Source organism: Neofelis nebulosa, chromosome 7 (genome assembly GCF_028018385.1).
Source record: "Neofelis nebulosa isolate mNeoNeb1 chromosome 7, mNeoNeb1.pri, whole genome shotgun sequence".
Classification (NCBI taxonomy): Eukaryota; Metazoa; Chordata; class Mammalia; order Carnivora; family Felidae; genus Neofelis; species Neofelis nebulosa.
In genome coordinates this window covers 144,988,650-145,012,366 of record NC_080788.1, presented here as the reverse complement: position 1 = coordinate 145,012,366, position 23,717 = coordinate 144,988,650, and the positions used below count along the sequence as shown (strand labels likewise).

The window sequence follows — 23,717 nt, the reverse complement described above, 5'->3', positions numbered from 1 at the left end:
ACAAACTATCAGAAATAAACATTAGCGTGGGCGCGGGGGGGGGGGGGGGGGGGAGGTCTGGAGACAGGTAGCGAGTTCTGTTCTTGACAGACCCGGACAGCGGGTCTTGGGACAACACAGAGCCGCCCCGCAAATATTTTCACACGGTGGCCAGCCCCTCAGTACCAAGGTTAAATGTACCCGGACACCCGAGTTCCAAGACCGGCGGCGCCACACCCAAACTGTGCCGCCAGATCTTAGGGGTCCTAGTGAGTCCAGAAACTCTCCCTGAAGACAAGCTCGATTCTCAAGATGAACCTAGCCGCCTTTGAGGCTCCTCCCTATTTGAGGAGACTGCTGGAATGTGCAAGCCTTTTGCTCCCTGTCCCCAAGTGAGTCTCTCTTTAAAAAAAACCTGCAAACTAGACTCAAATGTTACAGGGTCATTAAGGATCACCTAAGTATTACAGTGACCCAAGGGTGTGATTAGAGAGACCTAGCAGTGTCTTGGCCACCGAGATGCTGAGTCTAGTCCAGGCAGGGGAGTCGGCTGGTGACTTTGGGCGCGTCACTTCGCCTGAGCCTGTTTGCTGGCGTGTGAAATGGGGCAATACGCCCAGGCGGCAGGGACGCTGTGCGGACCGAGAGGCAGCCCTGGGAGCGCGCATCCACCCTGAACAGGGATGCTCCGCGCCGGGCCCGGGCCGGCCCTGTCACTGCGTGGGCCTCAGAATCTGGCTCCGACAGGGCAGGGCCGTGACGCCCGCCCGCCAGGGCTCCGCCCCCCCCCCCCCCCCCCGCCCCAGCTCCGACCCCTACCCCCAGGCTGCGCACGGCTCCGCGGGTCTGCCCCTGACACATCCCTCCCGAGGCCGGCCTGGCGCGACCACAAATCGAAACCGAAAAGCTCATGTGACATTGGAGGCCGGGATGCGGCCTCCGCCCGCGCTCAGCCCGGGAGACGCTGTCTCCACCCAACTCGGCCATCTTGAGGCCCGGGCAGACAAAGCGATCCCATTGTTTTGGGTGACGGCTAGACAGGGAGCACCCTCGTCGTTCCCCGCGACCCGGAAGGGGGCACCCCCGCCACTCCCGCCTGGCAGGGGGTGTGGCGCCGGCCTCGCCGGGCGGCCTCTGGGCCCCATCCCGCGGGGCGTCTGCAGCCCCGAGGCCGCTCCCGCCCCGGCCGCGACCCTTCCCCCGGACCCCGACCCTGGCCCCCCCGGGCCCCAACGCCCGGCCCCGCACCTTTGAGCGTGGAGCGCTCCACCAGGACAGTGTGGACCTGAGGGTCGGACAGGAACTTGCGCATCTGCTCCAGGGCGCTCTTCTCCTCCAGCGCCGCCTCGAGCGCGGCCGGCGCCTCGCCGCCATCCTCCAGCAGCAGAGGCACCAGCTTGCGCAGGTGCTTCTGCAGCACCGACACGTCGGCCACGTTCTGCACGGCCGACACCTCCAGGCCGGCCGAGCCGTCCTCGCCGCCGCCGCCCGGCTCTGACATGGCGCCGCGCTCGGGACCCGCAGGGAGCGCTGGGCAGGCGGCCGCGGCTCCACACGAGAGCGAGCACCGAGCCGGCGAGCGAGAGAAACGGGCACCGGAACCCGACCGTCCGCTAGCCGCGGCCGACTGAGGGGAGCGGACGCCGGCTCCGCCCTAAAGGCCGCCGCCCGCCGGTCCGCCCCGCCCGCGAACCGCCGCCTCAGCCACTAGCGCCCGCTCGCCGCCCCGGCGTCACGACGTTGCGCATGCGCGCGGGCGGGCCCCGGCGACGCCGCCGCGCAGCCTTCTGGGATCTGTAGTCCCCATGCTGGGCGCGTCCCGCGTTTCCCGCATCGCAGACCCTGAAGATGGGAACTTGGCTTGGCTCGTGGGCGGTATGGGGTGGTCAGGGACTGTATCTCTCTTGTTCGGTGCTGTGGCCGAACAGCCTGAGACACTCCATAAATATTGAGTAAATGGTGTTAATGACGAGAGCTAACTTTTTTTTTTTTTTGAGCAGTTAGCCTGTGATCGACATTGCTCTAAGCATTTAACCTATGTCCTCGCGTTGAACGGATGAATGGCTACAATGTGTTAAGTGCTAAAATACTGTCATGACATATGTGTTGTTAGATCTGCACGGAGAGAGGGAGAACGTTTTCAGAGGGGCACGAGACGAGGGGCGTGCCACATTGCTAGGCTGGAAAGGAGCGGTTGGGAAGGGGATATTCCCCGCAGAGGAACTAGCCTCTACAAAGACAGAGGAGCCTGAATGCAGGTTGCGGCTGGAGCCCTGGCTGCAGAGGCAATGTAAGGTAAAGCCAGGAGATGACATCTGAACGATGGGATAAAGCCAAGCTGGTATGGGTCCTGGCTGCTAATAACAAAATAATTCCCCCCAGGATGCTGTGATGACCTATGTGACAGCATCTATGTAGAACAGAGCTGCTCTGCTAGCAGCGGGGCGGCACTGTCATTCCATGGGCCTCAGCATCTGGGTCCTCATAAGGCAGGGGCTGAGATGCCTGCCGGCTAAAGCTCCCCCCCCAACCCACATCCACCTGGATCTCCTCCCTTACACAGAGATGACAAGGGCCAGAGTCCAGGCTGCCCACTCACTTGGTTTAGAGACGACAGTTTCTTTTAAGGAGCATTAATTGGCCTTTGAAAGTTCAAACTCATAACTTGCTTCTTAAATTGGGTGGAGGAAGGGAAGCCAAAGGTGTTATTTTTATATCCGAGTGCACAGTCACAGAGCTGAATCCTGATTGGTAGGATGATGATAGGATGATTTGATTCCCCCAAATCATCTTTGGAAAACTGGGAAACATACAATATGCTTATCCTTGCTCAATTACCCAATGCCAAGCCCCAGAGGCTGCTGGAACATGGAAACCAATCAGATGATTCTTGTCTCTAAGGAGCTCATGGAAGAGGGGACAGAGCAGTACCCCATCCTCCTGCCCTCCATCAGTCTACCCTTGTGTGATATGCCCACACAGATATAGATAACTTTCCAAGAAAAATACAAACCAACTAACTGCAACGAGTTTGTTCTGTGATCATAATGGTAACGAATAATAATAATAATGTCACCAACAGCTAACACTGAATGCTCGCTCAATGCTAAGCACTCTGCTGAGCACCCGCACCCCCACCCCTACGTCCTTTGGGGTAGGAACAGGAATGAAGAGGGAAATCTATTAGGTGCAGGTTAGCGAACTCTGAATTGACCACACACCACCTGAGACCCAGAAATCCAGCAGCGACCTGGCAGACGGAGCGAGGCTGCTTGCAGTGTGCATGGTGAGTCAGCACCATTCAAAAGACCCCAGGAGACGCAGCCACTTGGGCATCTGAGACACTCAAACATCTGCAACCTGGCCCTGAGCCAGGGCAATGGAGCAGCGGGCTTCAGATTTGCAAATAGGTTCAAAATTAAAAGTGTTTGTTATTTCCAAGAGGATGGAAATTGAAAGACTCTGAACAAAGATTCATACATTGACCCAAAGTGCTGGCATTTCTGTTTTATAAAGATGTTTGCTGTGTTTAATATGTAATAAGAATGGTCAGTGTTGATTGAGTGCTTACTGTACCCAGGGGGCTAAGCACTCTAAATTCCTTATCCCCTGGGCCGCCCCCAGGGCTTCAAGGGGAGGAGATTTCTTGTAAACCATGCCCTTTTTGCCTGCTGGCACCGGACTCTGCCCCACCCCCACCGCCCCCACCAAATTCCAAGCTGCCCTTGGATTGGCGGCGGGGGTCCTCCCCCCAAGCCTGGCTTCTCCCACCGCTTGCTCCGTTAGGCGGCTCAGTTTCCCCCTGTCCTACTGTAGCAGAAGCTGCTTTCAATTGGCAATGGGCACAGAAGGGCGGGGGAGCTGTTGGAAAGAGAATTCGTTCCAAGTTGATGGGGGATGACTGTGGCTGCTAGGCGACTTGTATTTTATCAGAAATCGGGGATGAACTGTCTACACGGAGGAGATCGCGTCCATTCCCCATCCCTCTCTTTAAAGTACTGCACTGGGTGGCTCCTCGAGTCCCAGCTGGGGGCTCAGTACCATCCCTACCCTGCCTCTCTCCTCTCTCCTTCTCCCGACCCTGGGGTGGCACCGAGCCCCTCAGCGGAAGCCCCGCTGGCTCAGTACCTGCAGGCCCTGCGCCTGGGATCGCCCCTCCTCTCCCTAAATACCATATAGGGCTTGCCCATTCATTCATTCGTTCGTTCGTTCCATGTGCTCGGAATGCAGCAGGGCCCGGCCCAACGTGGGTGCTTGGTTAATGGCTGTGGGACCAACGCTTACCCCCCGGGAACCGGGTGCTGGCGATGGCAGCAGCCGCCGGTCCACAGGGCACATTTTGGATTTTGACCTTCCAGTTGCTTTAACCCAGGCGGGCCTCGCCGTTCCGCGGCCAGCGCAGACTGCACCGCCCTTCGCTCACCGGGGAGGGGGAGGCTACAGGGCGCTTTTGGATGAGCTGGCCCCAGCACCCGCCCCCTTCCCGCCCGGGTTCGGTCCAGGGGGCCTCAAGGTGAGGCCGGGAGCCGGCTGAGTCGCGGTCTGGGGGCGGGGGGGTTGGGGCAGCGCCCATACCCAGCAAACGGTCTCTTGGTGCCCCCTAGTGGCGCGGAGGCGGATACACGCGCGCGCGCACGGAGGCCCCTCCCCAGTCCCCGCGCCCGGGTCCTGGGGGCGCCACCGGGTTCACATTCCCAAGGTCACCCGGGTCACTTGCCCTTTGCTACAGAATGAGTAATGGCAGTGACCAGAGGCGAATGCCAGCCTGTGGCCTGGCCTGCATCCCGCCGCCCACTGGGAAGGTTAGAGAACTTTGTGTCTAAGGGCAGATGAGGGGTCACTCCTGCCTAGAGGTCGTCTGAGACTCCTGATGCTCCTCTGGGTGCTCCTCTCCGGAGGCACCCCACCCCTTTCCTCACCTAAGACCTGTGTCCCCGGACCAAGGCCGTGGCTCCCTGCGCGCCCTGGACCCCATCCCTTCTCACGGATATCACTTCTGAATTCTCTGGCTCCCAAACGCTCACCCTCTCCCGCCTTGATCCTTCCCAGTGGTGCCCAACCTGCTCGAATGCATCCCTGCCTTAAAAAGAAAGACAATCCTGCCACTTTGCCTGCCCACACCTCTCCATCTTTTGGCTCCAGCAAAATGCTTTGAAAATAAGGGTGGGTGGGGCCGCGGCTCACCCTGCCTTGACATAATGATCAAGAGCTCCCCAACATCCCTGGGCAAGTGCTGCTGTCCGGGTCACCAAAGGCCTCTGCGTGGCCAAATCCAGTGATCAGTCCTCAGTTCTCATCTTTCTGGACTGCTGGGCAGCTTTGATACAGCAGGGCCCTCTCCCCTCTAAATGTTTCCTTTACCTGGCCCTCCTCCAACACTAGGCTCCTTCTCGGTCTCCTTTGCTGGACCCCTCTCCTCTTCCACATCCCTAAAGGTTGGAGTGGCCCAATGCTGTCTTCAGACTGCTTTTGTGTCCTAACAAAGCTCCCCAAGTGACCTCCCCTAACCCCATGACATTCAACACATCTATACACTGATAACTCCCAACCTTAGAAGCTCCATTTTGCTCCTGTTGGAGTGTTCTAGGAAATACCAATTAGGCCAGGTTGGTTGAAAGTGTCGTTTGGGTCTTCTACATCTTTACTGATTTTCTTTTCTTTTTAAAATTTTTATTAAAAAAATTTTTTTTACATTTATTTATTTTTGAGAAACAGAGGGAGACAAAGCATGAGTCGGGGAGGTGCAGAGAGAGAAAGAGACACAGAATCTGAAGCAGGCTCCAGGCTCTGCCCAAGTGGTCAGCACAGAGCCTGATGTGGGGCTCGAACCCACAAACTGTGACATCATGACCTGAGCCGAAGTCGGACGCTCAACCGACTGAGCCACCCAGGTGCCCCTCTTTTTAACATTTTTAAATGATTATTTATTTTTGATAGAGAGAGGGAGAGAGCGAGTGGGAAAGGGTAGAGAGAGGGGGAGACACAGAATCCGAAGCAGGCTCCAGGCTCCGAGCTGTCAGCACAGAGCCCGACGTGGGGCTTGAACCCACGAACCGTGAGATCACGACCTGAGCCAAAATCGGACGCTCAACCAACTGAGCCACCCAGGTGCTCCCTTGCTGATTACAATTGTAATTACAATTGTGCTTTTGTCTTTCTTCTTGCCGCTCAATCTGTTTTTTGCTTCATGAATTTGAAGCTCTGTTATTACATGCATGAACATCTAGCATTGTTGGGTCCTTTTCATGAACTGACCCCTTTATCATTCTGAAATGTCCCTCTAATCCTAGAAGTGTTACCTACACCCTGTAATTTACTTTGACTTTAGCATAGCCACTTTGGCTTTCCTTTGGTCCGTGTTGACATCACCTGTTTTTTCCCATCCCTTACTTTTACCCTATTGGGGCCTTTGCATTTAAAGTGGGTTTCTTGGGGCACCTCGGTGGCTCAATCCATTGAACGTCTGATTTGGGCTCAGGTCATGATCTCACAGTTCGCGGCTCCTGAGTGATCTCATGGTTCAAGCCCCCATATCGGGCTCACTCTGCCACCACAGAGCCCACTTCGGATTCTCTGTCCCCCTTTCTCTCTGCCCCTCTCCCATTCACGCTCTCTCTCAAAAATAAACATTTAAAAAAAAAAAGTGGGTTTCTTATAGGAAGCACATAGCTGTTTAATTTTTTATGTTTTTATTTTACTTTTAAGAGAGACACAGTAAGAGCAGGGGAGGGGCAGAGAGAGACAGAGACAGAATCTGAAGCAGGCTCCAGGTTCTGAGCTGTCAGCACAGAGCCCCATGCAGGGCTCAAACTCATAGACTGCAAGATCATGACCTGAGCCGAAGTCAAGACACCCAACCGACTGAGCCACCCAGGTGCCCTTGTTTTTTGCTTTTTAAAAACCCTGTTGGCTAATCTCTGTTCTTCCTTTGGGGTGATTATCGACATGGCTGGATTAAGTCACTATCTTGCTATGTGTTTCTATTTTCTTACCTGTTTTTTGTCCAGAACGGAATTCTTCCTTCCCCAAAGCCCCTTATCTCAGCAAACACCGCTCCCTCACCCCTCTGCCCAGAGTGTCCCTTGGTACCTCTCATATTCCCGCATGTCTCCATCTGGCCCGACAGCCAACTCTGCCAGTCTCCCCAAATTACCTCCCAAATCTGACCTCTTCCTTCCTGCTGCACTGTGGCGCCATGGGCTCTCGGTCAAACCCCTCTGGCCCTCCCCTGGGCAGCTGAAGAGCTGCCTGCAGGCCCTTGGGGAGCATCTTTATAAACATAGGTCAGAGTGGCCAGTTCTCTGTGGCTTCACATCCCGCTTAGAGGGAGAACCGTCCTTGGCTTGCCCACTTGGGCTCTGAGCGATCTGGTCCTTGGCCTGCCCTCCAGACTCGTCCACCATCTCTGGCCGCCTTGGTGTGCTGACCTTCTGTTGTCCCTGATGACACCAGGCATGCCTCGGCCTGAGGGTCTTTCCCTTGTTCTAGAATGCTCTTCCTCCAGAGTCTTAAAGGGCTCACTCCTTCTCTTCATCAGCCTTCTGCTCAAGCATGACCCTTCAGAAGGGCCCTCTTTGACCACCTTCCCCACCACTCGCCCCTTTATTTTCTTCAGGGCATGCTTCTCTGCACAGTACTATCTGTGCTCCTCACTCATGGTCTGTGCCCCTAATTAGAATGACCCATGAGGTCAAGGGTTTTCTCTTGGTAATGGCAAATCTTAGTGTGTCTGTGCTTGGAACTGTGTCTTGCTTGCTGTGGGTGTGGAATAAACATCTGGGGCATAAGTAAGTAAACAGAGTACTTCTATTCACTCCAGATGAATTACCAGGTGATTCTAAAAGGGCAGAAATTAAAAAAAACAACAACAACGACAACAAAAGTATCACTCAGCAACTAAGTTACATGCACGTCAAAGCCTAATTGTAAAGAAACTGTCACAGCTGATTTCTGTGATATTACAAATGTACACTAAGTGCCCACGTGTCACACCCACACGTCAATCCCCAGTCTAATTCAGGCCTTTGCAGTTTGTCTCATGATCGAAATGGAGCCGTAATGCATCCCTTCGTTTCCTCAAGACTTTGAGAAGAGGGGGCACAAATGCAAAGTTCTAGATGCATCCTCACGAAGAGTCACTTGATGGGCTATCTGGGGATTTGGGAGGCCACCTGTTGTGGGTTGAAGTGTGTTTCCCAAAAGACGTGTTGAAGTCCTAATGCCTGGTGCTTGTGAATGTGACCTTGCTTGGATATTGGGTCTTTGCGGGTGTCGTCAAGTTGAGATGAGGTCATTCTGGATGAGAGTGGGCCCTAAATCCAGTGACTGGTGTCCTTACAAGAAGAGGGAAATGTGGACCCAGACGCATAGACCCACACAGGGAGAGCGCCATGTGAGGACGGAGGTGGAGACTGGAGTGATGGATCTACAAGCAAGGACGCAAAAGGTTGCCAACAGCCACCAGGAGCCGGGAGGGAGGCATGGGGCAGTAAAGGGGATTCTGCAAGCGGAAATCCTGCAAAGCAATCTTGACAATTGTAGGGTATTGTGAATCCACTAGAAACCACGAATTTTGGTGAATTGACGTTTTGTGAATTTTATCTCAATAAAAACTGCTTTTATTTTATTTCTTTAAAAGTTTATTTATTTATTTGGGGGGGGGGGGTGTGCAGAGAGAGAGAGAGAGGATCCCAAGCAGGCTGTGTGCTGTCAGCACAGAGCCTGACCAGGGCTCAATCTCATGAACTGTGAGATCATGACCTGAGTGGATATCAAGAGTCGGACACTGAACCAACTGAGCCACCTAGGCATCCCAATAACATTTTCAAAAAAACTTTTTTAACGTTTATTCATTTTTGAGAGACAGAGAGAGAGAGAGCGTGAGCAGGAAAGGGGCAGAGAGACAGACAGACATATCCGAAGCAGGCTCCAGGCTCTAGGCTGTCAGCACAGAGCCCGACGTGGGGCTCGAGCTCACAAACTGTGAGACCATGACCTGAGCTGAAGTTGGGCACTTAACCGACCGAGCCCCTTAGGCACCCCTCAATAACACTGTTTAAGTGGACATGGGGAGAGAAACAAAAATCAGTGGGAAAAGTGTGACTTCCATGATCTCCCAAACATGAGAAACTTTCCCATTGGTTAGAACTATGCAGGCAAATAGAAACGGTAAAGCTAATCTTTGCTGGAGACACTCTAACTTTCAGAAGCATCGAGAATGAACGAGCTTCTTTCCTTGTTAGAAAGCAGCACAGATACTCAAATCAGAACGGCCTCGAGGAGATGAGCATCTCTGCAACGGTGTCCACACACAAGTTCGCGGAGCCGTCCCTGCTTGTACAGCACCTGATGCCACAGAACCATGCACCTGGAAGTGGTCAAGGTCGTAGATTTTAAACTATGTGTATTTGGGGCGCCTGGGTGTCTCTGACTTCGGCTCAGTTCATGACCTTGCGTTTGGGGCTTCGAGCCCCGCGTCGGGCTCTGTGCTGACGGCTGGGAGCCTGGAGCCTGCTTCGGATTCTGTGTCTCCTTCTCTCCCTGCCCCTCCCCTGCTCGCACTCTCATTCTGCCTCTCAAAAAATAAAATAAAACATTAAAAAAATACGGGGCGCCTGGGTGGCTCAGTCGGTTGGGCGTCCAACTTCGGCTCAGGTCATGATCTTGCGGTCCGTGAGTTTAAGCCCCGCGTCGGGCTCTGTGCTGACAGCTCGGAGCCTGGAGCCTGGAGCCTGTTTCGGATTCTGTGTCTCTCTCTCTCTCTGACCTTCCCCCATTCATGCTCTGTCTCTCTCTGTCTCAAAAATGAATGAACGTTAAAAAAAAAAAATAAAAAAAAAACATTAAAAAAATAGAAAGTAAATAAATAAACTATGTGTATTTAACCACGACTTAAAGGAGAAACTTACCAGGAACAGTATGAACGGCGCTCGCCTCTTCCGCTGTGACTTAGGACGTGCCGCGAGCATCCTTTCTGGACCTCTGTCGGTTGTCGCTGTCTGTTCCGCGTGGCGATCAGCTTCCAGCGCGGCCTTCGCACTGGCACTCGGGGCGATGCGAAACGTGTCGGGGGCTCCGTCGGTGCGGGGGCGTGGCCGGCGTCACCCCCCGGGGGACATCGTCCTTCTCATGAAGTCGGCCTCGCCAGGCCCCTCTGACCGCCGCTCTTTCTTCTGGCCCCGTCGCTGCTGCACCTGGATTTGCCTCCAGTGTCCCCACTTCCCGCCCCTGCCACTTGCTCACCTCTGTCGGTCGACTCCCGGCTTCGGTGACGCGCTTCCGCAGAGTAGCCAGTGTGTCCATCACGGAAGGTGGCACGGTTCCCGACCTGGCTGGTGTCCGGGCGCTGAGTAACACGCGGTGACCGGTCACCCACGGGCTTGGGAAGAAGCGCCAGACGGTCACTGATCAGGAGGCGCGGCTGTTATTTATGTAGTGATTTGCAGGCTGGCGAGCTCAGGCACTCTCTACCTGGTGCCGCGACTCAGTTAATACACAGGGTCACTGACACTTGAACTGTGTTGTTGAGGGACTGATGGTGTTTTCCTAGACCGTGGTAACTAAAGTTTCTGCATGTTGGAACCATGCAGAGCAGGGGCTGCCTACAATGACATTTCCAACCCCCCTTCCCACCTTGCCGTTCCTTCTCTGCATTCAAGGAGGAGCTGGCCCCGGACCTATAGTCCCAGGATGGAAGCAGAAGGTGCCTGTGGGTTTTTTGGACTTTGTTTCCCCCTCACCCCCCAAAGCCCAAGCCCTTCGGACAACAAAGGGGGATGGAGGAGGAAGGCAGAACTGATGTGTCCCTTCTGGGCCAGTGTCCTGGAGAAGCCGGGTTGATGAAGCATCTTGGACCACAGGGAGACCACCCTGGTCTGGGGTGAGCAGAGGCAGGTGAGGGGGTCCCAGGCCTGCTGCCTCCAGTCGCCAGAAAGCAATGCAGGAGGGGTCTGGCACCCAGGTGACAGGATGCCAGGCAGGCTGGCCCAAGAGGGCCACATGCCCAGTGAGGCTGGGGACAGCGCTGAGGCATGGGACCAGGGGGCTGCAATAGCCAGTATGGGCAGATAACCAGTGGCAGCAGGCTCCCCCACAGGGCCCTAACCCTGCAGGAGTCCTGACGTAGGAAGGGGGCAAGATCTGAAACTGATGGCCGTGATAGTGCCCATGGAATCGTGGAATGGGCGCTCGGGGCAGAAATCAGGCTGTCACAGAAAATGGAGGCAGTGGCACTGCCCACACACCTGAGTCTGTGGCTGGAGAGTCATGCCTGTGATGACTGGGGCTGTGCCACCACCATGACGAGTTGGCCTGTTCTAATGGCCACACTCACAGCACTGACGGGATAGGTTATTACTACTGGTTTGAAGATGTGAAGATAGCAGGCCGAGGCAGAGGTAACTTGCTTAAGATCTCATAGGTACCAAGATGTGAAGCAGGGGTTCAAACTCGGATACTGCTTGTGCCTAGAGACTTTTTAAAAAAATTATTTGAGAGAGAGCCAGCATGGGGCCCGACTTGGGGCCTGAACTCACGAACCGAACCGTGAGATCATGACCTGAGCTGAAATCAAGAGTCAGATGCTGAACCGACTGAGCCACCCAGGTGCTCCTGTGCCTAGAGATTTATAACCACCAGAAGTGCGTGGGTTGGGTCCTGTTCTGTCATTTCTCCTGTCCCCAGTGTAGCACCAAGCAAGGGGGAGCTGTTGACCAGTGCCTGCTCCGAGCTTCAATTTTCCATCTATAAATGGTGATCTTGGTGCAAACGGTGATCTCAGAGGGTGCTCAGGGATCTCTGAGCATCCGCCCAGAAACAGGGGACACAGTCAGCCTGCCTGCCAGAGGGAGCACAAACCAGGGGCGTCCTGACACTTAGCGGCTGCTCAGCATAATTGCAGGTCCCAGCCCCAGATGCTCCCAAAACTCGAGGGCTCCTGGTCCTGGTCCTCTCCATGTCCGGTTCAGCAGCTGCCTGCTGCCCTAGACAACTTTTCCTCCTTGCCAGGCAGGGCAGTGCTAAGCCAGAAACTGAAGAGGCTCAGGTGCCTATTTATTCAGTTTCATTTATTTCCATAAGATCTTTCATTCTAGGATTGCGGGATGGGCAGAGGCTGAATCTCCTTCCTTCCTGCTGAGAGAAGCCTATTGCTGGTCGAACACAACCACACACGTCCATCCAAAAACCTGCTCAGGTCAAGCATATAAGTGTTCACTTTGGGTTTTTTTAGTTTATTTATTTTGAGAGAGTGTGCACATGAGCGGCGGAGGGGCAGAGAGAGAGACAGAGAATCCCAAGCAGGCTCCGTGCTGTCAGCACAGAGCCCGATGTGGGACTCGATCCCATCAGAGCAAGACCATGACCTGAGCTGAAATCAAGAGTCAGATGCTTAACTGACTGAGCCACGCAGGTGCCCCACTAGTGTTCACTTTTAAGAAAGAACCTCCTACTTTACTCCAAAGAATAAATGTAAACATTTTACAGAGACCACCCAAAATTTCCAGCAGAATGCGCTGGGTCTGGTGAGATGTAAAGCACAGGACACCTAGTGTCCTGTTAGGTTAGGACTTTGCTTAACTTCAGTGCAATGCTCACTTTCACCATGGGTGGAGAGGAACACGTCAACATTTTCATGGACAAGACAAAACCCTTCTGCACCCTGAAAGTGACAGGACCTAAAATGGTTTATCAGAAAATGTTATTTTATCACAGTAGATGCTGGCATTTCCTGGCATTGCCAGTCAGGCTTTAAGTTTGACATCAATTGCTATTTCTCTATATTGAACACTCTAGTATGTATGTATGTATGTATGAAGGTTTTAAGTAATCTCTACACCCAGTGTGAGGCTCAAACTCACAACCCTGAGACCAAGAGTCACATGCTCTCCCAACTGAGCCAGCTAGGAGTCCTTAGTATTTATCTTCTTTTTTTTTTCTTAATGTTTATTTATGTTAGAGAGAGAGACAGAGTATGAGTTGGGGGGGTGGTGGGGAGACACAGAATCTGAAACAGGCTCCAGGCTCTGAGCCGTCAGCACAGAGCCTGATGCGGGGCTTGAACTCACGAACCGTGAGATCATGACCCGAGCCAAAGTCGGACACTTAACCGACTGAGCCACCCAGGCACACCCCTAATATTTATCTCTAAATTGAGTACGTAGAGGACCCTGCACTTCCATTCCTCACCTAGAGTGAAGACAAAAGCAAGACCCTGTACTGAGAGGCACATCACCCATCAAGGCACAGGCAGCTGTCTGTGCATAGCAACTTGGATGGCTGTCAATGTTTGTTTTTTAAGTAGGTGCCACGCCCAATGTGGGGCTTGAACTCACCACCCTGACACCAAGAGTTGCATGTTCTACACTCTACAGACTGAGCCAGCCAGGCACCGCTGTCAATGGGTCTCATATCGAAATGGGTGGTGGGGGTCAACTAAGTTCAGGAATCGCTGGGCTAGACAAAGCTTAACCTGTTTCTTCATAACAGGACTTTTCAGAGCCTCTAGAAGTCCTCTGAATCTCTGGGGACAGGGGCAGGTGCAACATTTCCCAAGCTACTTGGCTATGGGACTCTTTTGGTGGAACATCAATACCCAGCCCCCGTGGGGCTAGAGATCTATGGGGATACTTGGAGAACACTATCTAGAACCCGGAGCCACGTGTTGGATAAACATGGCCGTTATCGCAGGGTTTTTTAAAAATGTTTGTTTATTTTTGAGAGAGCCAGAGCAATGGGGGAGGGGCAGAGAGAGGGAGTTACAGAATCGAAGCAGGCTCCAGGCTCTGGGCCAAACCTTGAGATCACGACCCGAGCCGACGTCGGAAGCTCAATTGACTGAGCCACCCAGGCTCCCCGTCGTTTGTTTTGCTTTTACGGAAGGCGGCCAGTCCCTCTTGCCAGTCCTTGTTTTGACCAGAGGGAGTATTCTGCGGCCACACACCAGCCTCACTCTGCCCCCCTCCCCCATGCCCCCATGCCCCCGGCCTGTCGAAGGACACGTCGGCTAGGAGGATGGCTTTGCAGTTTGGGCTGCCTCGCTGGCCCCGCAGTGGGTGGTGAGAAAGGCCCGGCTCTCGCAGCATCCTGCCACTGCTGCCACCAGCTGTGTGACCGCGGGTGGGTCCCTTAATCTCTGTGCTGCCGTGGCCTTCTGTAGATGAGGCCCGTGAGCAGAACCGCCGCTGGGGCTGTGTGAGGTCAAGTGGCAAGGCTGCCGGCACAGGGAGTGATCAATCACAGGCTGCCCTACTGCCGCCATTAGCGGTAACAGTACAGGTGACGGTGCCCGAGCCCCATCCGCACCGATGGCAGGTCCCAGGTCTGCGGAGGAAGCCGACTTGGGGAACAGAAGGCCTTCAAGGCACAGCTTCACTTTGTGGTGAAACACACAGGTTTCCTTTACCGAAAAGCAAGGAGCAGAAGTCTTGTTTAAATTGCGTCTTCGTTTCTTCAGCTTTTTTTTTTTTTTTTTAATTTTTTTTTCAACATTTTTTATTTATTTTTGGGACAGAGAGAGACAGAGCATGAACGGGGGAGGGGCAGAGAGAGAGGGAGACACAGAATCGGAAACAGGCTCCAGGCTCTGAGCCATCAGCCCAGAGCCTGACGCGGGGCTCGAACTCACGGACAGCGAGATCGTGACCTGGCTGAAGTCGGACGCTTAACCGACTGCGCCACCCAGGCGCCCCTCGTTTCTTCAGCTTTAAAACAAATGGTGGGGGCGCCCGGGTGGCTCGGTGGCTTAAGCGTCCGCCTCTTGATACTGGCTCAGGTCGTGATCTTGAGGTCGTGGGATCAAGCCCCGCACTGGGCTCTTCACGGACAGCCCAGAGCCCGCTTGGGATTCTCACTCTTCCTCTTTCTCTGCCCCTCCCCTGTGCACGCACACACGCTCTCTCAAATAAACGTTAAAAAGACATAAAACCAATTGTGGTGAAAATACATAAAACTTACCATCTGAACCATTTTTAAGTGTGCAAGCAGGGGCATTAAGGAAATCTGTACATTTGTGCAGCCCTCACTCACCACCACCCGTGTCCAGAATGTCTCCATCATCCCCAACAGAAATCTGCAACCTATTAAACCATAACTCCCCATCACCCCCAGCCCGAGGGGCGGTTCTGAGAGGGGACAGTCTGGGGTGTGGGGCTTCTCCTCAGTGCCCTTCCTTTTGCAAAGGACCCAAGAGCCCCACTCAGCTGACACCTGTCAGGCAGAACACCAAAACCCAAATGCAGCCCCAGCCCTAGCGTTTACTCAGACTTAAAGCCAAGGAAAAGGTCGGCAGTTTTGTGCTGCTTTAGCCTCCTCTCAATACTGCACCTTCAGAAGAAAGTGAGGTGCACAACTTCATGTGATGCGGTGCCCTTGATGGGATCCTGGCACCAAAAAAGGACACCAAGAAAAACTAAGAAAATCCGAATTATGGGCTTTAGTAAATAATAACGTATCGGGGCACCTGGCTGGCTAGGTTGGTACAGCATCCGACTCTTGATCTCAGGGTCATGAGCTCGAGCCCCATGTTGGATGTGGAGCCTTACTTTAAAAAGTAAATAAATAAAATAAAAATGCTCCCACTGTGTTTCCCAGATACTCTTGTTAAAGCACCTGACTTGAAAATAAAAGAGACAGTCAGGCAAGGGATACTGTGATGACCGAATCCGCCAGTGACCCCTCCTCTTGGGGACCAGACATCCTGATGCTGCTGGTGGGTGGCTGTGGGAGTCAGGGAAAGGCTGCGGAGAAGTGGCCACACAGTCTGCACAGCTGCAGGCTCCCCCTGTGCTGTGAACACTGTACCTCTGGGCCCATGGTTCCAGCGCCTTAATTATGCTCCCAGACCACAAGCTTTGTTTTCTTTTTTAAGGTTCGTTGACTTATTCTGAGAGACAGAGGCAGCATGAGCAGGGGAAGGGGCAGAAAGAAAGAGAGGGAGAGAGAGATTCCAAACACGCTCTGCACTGTCAGTGCGGAGCCTGATGCGGGACTCGAACTCATGAAACCATGAGATCATGACCTGAGCCGAAACCGAGAGTCGGGATGCTTCACTGGCTGAGCCACCCAGGTGCTCCATCCCAGACCACAAGCTTTTTGAGACCTGGGAACGCCCGATTTTCTAGACACTGGGGCTAACGATGGAAATACAGTCCCACTTCAAGGCTGGGGACACAAGTGACAGGTGGGGTCCCCAGGCCGAAAGCCGACCCCCTTCTGGAGGTGCTGCGCAGGCCTCCCACATCACTGTCGACCCTCTGAGAGCCCAGCTCTGGGTGTTGCTAGGACACACCGCCTGGAGCTTTCGCTCCCACCGGCTACCTTAGCATGTGCCCACCCTGCGTGGCAGCCTCGGAGCTCAGATCCCTGGGCAACGAACGGTGCAGAGGGAGACAGACTGGTCAGGGCCAGGTTTTCCCCATGAAGATTCCACAGCCTAGAGTGGGGGTCAGGGACAGGAGAATCAAGTGGAAGGACAGGGTTGCTGCCCGTCCTGGGCAAAGACGACAGAGAGGCCAATGTGGTTTTGGGGACAGAAGGCATAATGCCTTCCTGCCTCCGGAGGGTGCCCAGCTGGCAAGAACAGCAAAGCAGCTCATGTGGGGAGCGGAGCCTGTCTTCAAACCCTTCCACGGCCTTATCTCAGTTACAATTCCAAGCCCTTTTTGCGGCCACCTGTTACCTCTCTGATGCCTGCCTACTCCTCAAAGCCACACTCCGCTGCAGGTTCCCTCCCACCGCGGGTCCCTTGCACGCACTGCGCCGTCTGCCTGGATGCTCTTCCCTCACTTCCTTCCAAGTCACCTTCTCAGCAAGGCCTACCCTGCCCCTTGTGTAAAGCTGTCCCCACCTCTTAGACCCTTTCTCAGTTTTGGTTTTTCCCAGTAGCCTGCATCACTTCGAACACGGTGTGAACGTTTACTCTGTTTATGGTCTCTCTCCTGCACTGGAAGGGAAGTTCGAGGAGGGCGAGGATGTCTACCTCTTCTGTTTAATGCTAGATCCTCAGCGCCTGGAGCGAGCGGGTGTTTGACGGATTCTTGTTGAACCGAACGGATCAAGCCGCGGGTGGTTCTCCTGGGGTCCTGGCACATTTCTCCCGCCCTCCTTCCAGTTCCGGCTTCCAGGCCCCTCCCTCTCACTGCTTCTCTTCCTCCCGGCTCTGCCTGAGGCCCTCCTGTCCCTCGTGTAACAGGCTCCAGACGCCAGCCAGTTCTGCCCCAGTCAGGAGGGGAGACTGGGAAGCACCCGGCCCCGCCCTCCAGGGTCACCAGTATCTTGAGCGGACAGCAGTGACAAAAGGGAGCGTCCTCAAGGTTTGGGTGACTCCCAAGGGCATGGAGAGAGGGTGGTCCCGTTGGCTCACTTCTCAGGGTGCAAAAGCCACCTGGTTGAGGGTCTGCAGGTTGGTCGCGCTGATGTCTAGGTTCAGCCTTGGCTCCTCCACTTCCAGGCCGTGAGGCCTCAGCAGTCTGTCCCCGACTACAGGCCTCAAGTACACTACGGACACCGCTGTTGTAAAGTTTTAGCAACGTTGAAAAAGGAACAAAAGGCCCCAAATGGGAGTCACTTGTGCTAAACCTTTGTCAGCGATCCAAGGCTTCATACCTAACCTAACTGCGGTTTCAGCCCCTCCCGGGAACGGGACCTAATTTAACTAGTCATCTAGAACTACCTGGTTAGCACTAGTGAGGTTATCTGGCTGACAGACGCCTGTCTCTCGCTAGAGGAAGGTGACCTCGCTTGAAAAGAAGCCACCCTTTGCTAGAAACTTCCTTTTTCTGGCCCACTTCGGTCTACGAGAGCCTCCCGTTTTCTACAGCGCCTCAGAGCTCCTTGCCACTGGCGGGATGGGACGCTGTCCCGCTCGGGAATTGCCGAATAAGGCCAATCAGATCTGCAAACTCACCCAGCCGTATCTTGCTCAATCGTCTGCAACGAAAGCCAAGGGGCCCGTCACACAACCCTTGGCGGAAGTCAGCCGAGGGCAGGGGCTCTGCTCTGCTCAACAACCTCACCCACGGTCAGCTTTTCGGGACTCCCGGTTGGTCCTTCGGGCCATCGCCCTGCTTCACACGGCCGTGCACGTCCCCGCTGCCTCCCATAGGCCTCCGGCAACGCTGTTCCCTGGACAACCCCGGGACCATCTCACAGGCGAGGGCACCGAGGCCGCCCAGCTCACTCCGAAGGCCCAGCAGGCAGGTGGCCGGCCCGTCTGCACAGGACGAGGGCGGAGGCCGGCACCGGCGGGAAGCCTCGGAGCTCCGCCGTCCCCAATTCCGGTCCCCGGTCTAGGTCCCCAGCTCTCTCCCGCCACGGATAAACCAAGAAGGCCGCCGCGGCGGTCACGTGTCCGAGAGGCCGCTCGGTCACGTGCCCCCAGCCCGCTCTGTCACGTGAGCCCCAGGGCCAATCCCTGAGGCCAGAACGGGGAGGCCTTGGGATTGGCCCATCCCGGCCAGGGGGCGGGACTTTGCTCGAGGACGGAAGCTTTGGCCACCCCTCCCCGCCCAATCTCTGTGATCCGCGTGAATCTCGCCCTCCCGCGAGACCTGGCGTCGGGCTGCGGCCCCTGACGCCAACAGTGCACCGGGCAGGAGTGGAGCTGTAGCGTTTCACGGTGGCCTCGCGTGGCGCTTGCGTCATTTTCCCGAGCCGGCCGTGAGATTAGGGCGCTCCTCGCCCTGAAACCTTTGCTCGCCTCCGCACCTCTGTCCCGTTTCGGGAGCCTGGGACGGATTTCTTAACGTGGCCCCAGGGGCCAACCACCGTTGTCACTTCCCTGCCTCTGACGTCGTGTCCCTCCGGCTTCCGTTCCTTCCTCAGGGTCGTCATGGCCTGACTTGTGCTCCCGGCACTCGTTTGATTTTTGTCGTTCCAGCCAGACTAGGGATACGTCAGCCGTGGTCCTTGGCTGGGCTCCTGGGGGCCGTGACCCCTTCGAATTATATGCACATTAGGCGGTGTCGGTGCTCGTGTTGTTGGGGGTGGCGGTGAGGACGTCCATGAGACTCAGATGTGGAGAAACCCCAGAGGAGTGGCTCCGCACAGGCCCATCAGGGCCCAGCAGCGCCCGCCTGTGTGCTCTGTGGGCACAGGGCCTGCCATGGCGTTCAGGGGTGCTTATTACATGGAAGAGAATCTCCTAACCTCATTTCCCCCAAGTACCCTCTGCTCGCACCTCAGTCTAGTCCCACAGGCCTGCTTCCTATACCTCCACGCAACTTTAAAAAAATATATAATTTATAGTCAAGTTGGCTAACATACGGTGTATACGGCGTGCTCTTGACTTTAGGAGTAGATTCCCATCGTTCATCGCTTGCAACACCCAGTGCTCATCCCAACAAGTGCCCTCCTCAATGTCCATCACCCATTTTCCCCTCGCTCCTGACCCCCCCCCCCCACCAACCCTGTTTGTTCTCTGTATTTAAGAGTCTCTTATGGTTTGCCTCCCTCCCTCTCTGTTTCCCTCCCCCACCCCATGGTCTTCTGTTAAGTTTCTCAAGATCCACATATGAGTGAAAACATATGACATCTGTCTTCTCTGGCTGACTTATTTCACTCAGCATAATACCCTCTAGTTCCATCCGTGTTGCTGCAAATGGGCAGATTTCATTCTTTCTCATTGCCAAGTAGTATTCCATGGTATATATAAACCACATCTTCTTTATTCATCAGTGGATGGACATTTAGGCTCTCCATGATTTGGCTATTGTTGAGAGCACTGCTATAAACATTGGGGTACATGACCTGCACACAACTTCTGACGGCACTTCTCCCTGCTGGGATCATCTCCTTTCCTCTGCTGGAACATTTTTTTTTCACCTTGCCGTTAAACTTTGACTGGGCTGTGAACTGGCTCGGGGAGGCGTGCAGCACAGCGCCAGAGACTGGAGGCACAGTGGTGAATAGGACAGGTCCAGGCTCGTGGTCTACTCAGGCAGACAGTGAAGTTGGAGACGAGGGAGATTCTGTGAGTGCCTCAGGATTGGGCCCCAGGGAGATCTGAGATTGAATGATAAATAGCTAATAAGTCAGGGAGAGAGCAGGGAGTAGCAAGTTGGAAGGCTCATCGTGGGTAAGATTTAGCTTGTCATAGGAGGAGAGTAGAGAAGGTAGCAAGGCCAGCGTTTTGATCCTTGGAGGGTTGTTAGGTAGAGTGTAGACTGATCAAGTGAGTGATTTTGGAAGCCCCCTCTGGCTGCAGGCAAGAGCCAGATGGCTGTTCATGGGAGGTGTGCAAGGGCAGGAGGGAGGTGGGCAGGCAGGAAAGGAAACAGCTGAGCAAAGGCTGGAGTTGAAATCTGAACACGTGGGGGAGACTTTCTGGGTTTCAGTTTGTCCATCTGTAAAGTGTGGGGGTTGTATTCCCATCTTTAAGGTCCTCCCACCTCTGTCTCAAATTCAGCAACACTTCAGGTGGATGAGAATTTGTAAGTGGTTATAGTGAGGACAGAGAAAGATGAAGGGAAGGAAGGGAGGCAGGAGAGAGAGAGAGAGAGAGAGAGAGAGAGAGAGAGAAACACAAGGGGACACGGAGGACAGAGGAGCAGGGTTTCAAGGGGATAGCAGGACCGAGAGGCCTGCCCAGGCCAGAGAGCCGTCCCTAGATTCAGGCCCTCGATGGTACTGCTGTGTGACCTTGGCCGGCTCACCCGGTTCCCCAGGTCTCAGGTTCTGCGTCTCTGATGGAGATACCAGACATAGATTGATGCTAGGTGACACTGCACTGGTCATGGCTGGGCACATGCCAGACTTGAAGGCTGAGGGAGCATTAACTAGGGCATGTTCTGGACACCTGCTCACCTGCGTTCTGAGGGTCCGCCACCGATGCCCAGGGGTTTTAGTTGTTTCATCCATAAATCTGGGGACAAGTGAGGGTGTCATAGAGGGCAAAGCAAGACCTTAGGACCCCACTGACCTGCATTTGGATTCTGACTCTACCTTTGACTAGGTAGTGAGTTTGCGTAAATCACAGCACCTCTCAGAACCTCAGTGTTCTCATCTGAAAGATGGGACTCGCAACACCAGCCTGTGAGAGTTCGATCAGACGCTGTGTGCCAAGGGACAGTCCAGCTTGTTGTAGGCGCTCAGTACGTGTCGTTTCTGTTGCTTTCCCTCTTCCGGCTTTGAGGAGCCCGTGGCTGTCAGGCTGGAGAGATGTAACCGACTACATAATGTTTGTTCCTCTCATCCCACAGAGTTTAATTTCATTAAAAGTCCTTTAGCATGCGTGATGCTGGGAGGGCAAGTCAAGGAGCACAGAGTGTTCAGTTTACAGGGCAATCAGACAAGGGGTAACGTAAAAAGGGCTGAGCAGGCGGAGGCTCAAAGCAGACATTCCGTATGGTGGTGAGGGGGCCTGGCTCCTGTGCTCTGGTGGTGAGAAGGGAGATTGTAAGTCAGCTCACAGCCTGCAGGCAAGCTGGACCTGGCTGATTTCAGATGCTGCACTCAGGCGTTAGACACAATTTTTAAAAAAGGGAATGTATGGGGGCGTCTGGGTGGCTCAGTCGGTTGAGCGTCCGACTTCGGCTCAGGTCACGATCTCGCGGTCCGTGAGTTCGAGCCCCGCGTCGGGCTCTGGGCCGACGGCTCAGAGCCTGGAGCCTGCTTCCGATTCTGTGACTCCCTCTCTCTCTGCCCCTCCCCTGTTCATGCTCTGTCTCTCTCTGTCTCAAAAAGAAATAAAACGTTAAAAAAAAAAATTAAAAAAAAAAAAAAAAAGGGAATGTATGGCGCGCCTGGGTGGCTCAGTCGGTTAAGCCTCCGACTTGGGCTCAGGTCATGACCTTGCTGTTTGTGAGGTCGAGCCCCGCATCGGGCTCTGCTGACAGCTCGGAGCCTGGAGCCTGCTTCCGATTCTGTGTCTCCCTCTCTCTCTGCCCCTCCCCTGCTCGCGCTCTGTCTCTCTCTCTCTCTCAAAAATAAATAAACATTAAAAAAATACAAAAGGAAACGTAAAGGATTTGTAAAATCAGTGCAAATGTTCCAGAATTCTCCAGACATACCTAAGTCCTTGGGATACTTATCTAGTTTTCTCACATACTAACATTATATATAGCACATGATATGTAGTATATATTAGATTTTAGGATACTATATATATGTATATGTGTGGATGCACATAATAGGAGTCTACTGTGCATACTGTTTTGGAACTTCCTTGTTTCACCCAAACATGTATCTTGGATAGTTGTTACGTGACAACACTTCATGCTCAAATTATTCTAGATTTGAATCGTGAGGGTTCCTACAAATTGGCTCCTGTGTACTTTTAACATTCTTTTTTAACATTCATTCTTTGAGCACATCCTAGTTTCTGGTAGGGTGTTGCAGGATAGTTGGATCATGTGGTAGAATTATGACCTTGTTTCTGTTCCTCGTATGGAGATTAAGAATGGATTAAGGAGAAGCATGTGGGTGCCAAGTTGACATGGGGTGGACTTGTGATGTCAACTTCTCTGGGCCATGGTGCCCAGATATATGGTCAAGACTTATTTGGGATGTTTCAGTAAGGATGTTTTTGGATGAGATTACATTTTTTTTTTTAATTTTTTTCAACGTTTTTTATTTATTTTGGGGACAGAGAGAGACAGAGCATGAACGGGGGAGGGGCAGAGAGAGAGGGAGACACAGAATCGGAAACAGGCTCCAGGCTCCGAGCCATCGGCCCAGAGCCCGACGCGGGGCTCGAACTCACGGACCACGAGATCGTGACCTGGCTGAAGTCGGACGCTTAACCGACTGCGCCACCCAGGCGCCCCTCTAACTCCTGATTTAGAGTTTCTATCTTGTCTGGAGTCAGTTTGGATTATATTTTCCTAGAAAATTATCCATTTCAAATTTATTTTCCTATTGTTATGCAAATTGGTCTCATGGTTTTAAAAAATGTCTTCTGAATTGATGGTTATTTTTCTTCTGTCATTTTTTATTTTGGATGTTTAGGGGCTCACCCATGCCATTAAAAAGCCCCAAACTGGGGCGCCTGGGTGGCTCAGTCGGTTAAGCGTCCGATTTCAGCTCAGGTCACGATCTCACGGTCCGTGAGTTCGAGCCCCGCGTCGGGCTCTGGGCCGATGGCTCGGAGCCTGGAGCCTGCTTCTGATTCTGTGTCTCCCTCTCTCTCTGCCCCTCCCCCGTTCATGCTGTGTCTCTCTCTGTCTCAAAAATAAATAAACGTTAAAAAAAAATTAAAAAAAAAATCCCAAACTGAGTGTTACATCTCTTAGAATTTGTCTAGCAGGTTTTTCAGTCCTTACTGGAAGACCCCTGCTCCCTGCCCATCCCCCCATAATAAAAAAAATAAAATAATAAAATAAAAAAAACAAATTGGCTAGTGACTTATTTACCTTTTGATTTTTTAAAAAGGTAATTTATCGGGGGCACCTGGGCGACACAGTTGGCTAAGCACCCGACTCTTGATCTCAGCTCAGGGCATGATCTCACAGTTCGTGGGTTCAAGCCCCACCTCAGCTCTGTGCTTGGTGATTGGGATTCTTGCCTGCTTGGGATTCTGTCTCTCCTTCTCTCTGCCCCTCCCCCACTTGTGCCCCTCCCCCTCAAAATAAATAAATAAACTTAAAAAAGAAAATAATTTATCAATTTTTCTTTTTTCTGGTTTCAAACTTAATTCACTAAATTTCTACTTTTTTTCTTTCTTAATTGCTACTTTTGAAAAAATTCTATTCAAAAATTTTACTTAATGAAGTATTGCTTTTGGAATGATTCGAATTTTGTTGTTG

At 53.4% G+C, this 23,717-nt stretch overlaps 1 protein-coding gene, 1 long non-coding RNA gene and 1 other non-coding gene across 3 annotated transcripts in view; 1 reads left to right on the top strand and 2 right to left on the bottom strand.

Moving 5' to 3' along the window:
- DYNC1H1 (dynein cytoplasmic 1 heavy chain 1) overlaps nt 1-1,645 on the bottom strand; it is a 78,275-nt gene extending 76,630 nt beyond the window's left edge. The window contains exon 1 of the mRNA XM_058740291.1: nt 1,228-1,645. Within this exon, the coding sequence (XP_058596274.1) occupies nt 1,228-1,480 (253 nt within the window). The 5' untranslated portion in view covers nt 1,481-1,645. The remainder of the gene's footprint in view (nt 1-1,227) is intronic.
- Nucleotides 1,646-6,647: 5,002 nt separating this feature from the next.
- On the bottom strand, nt 6,648-18,361 carry LOC131517752 (uncharacterized). The gene is made up of 3 exons (XR_009264794.1): nt 17,882-18,361; nt 9,888-10,357; nt 6,648-9,553 (listed from the first exon to the last, which is right to left on the bottom strand). It is a non-coding gene; the product is annotated as an uncharacterized LOC131517752 (long non-coding RNA).
- Nucleotides 18,362-23,186: 4,825 nt separating this feature from the next.
- On the top strand, nt 23,187-23,246 carry LOC131518386 (U7 small nuclear RNA). The gene has a single exon (XR_009265066.1). It is a non-coding gene; the product is annotated as a U7 small nuclear RNA (small nuclear RNA).
- Nucleotides 23,247-23,717: the final 471 nt, after the last annotated feature.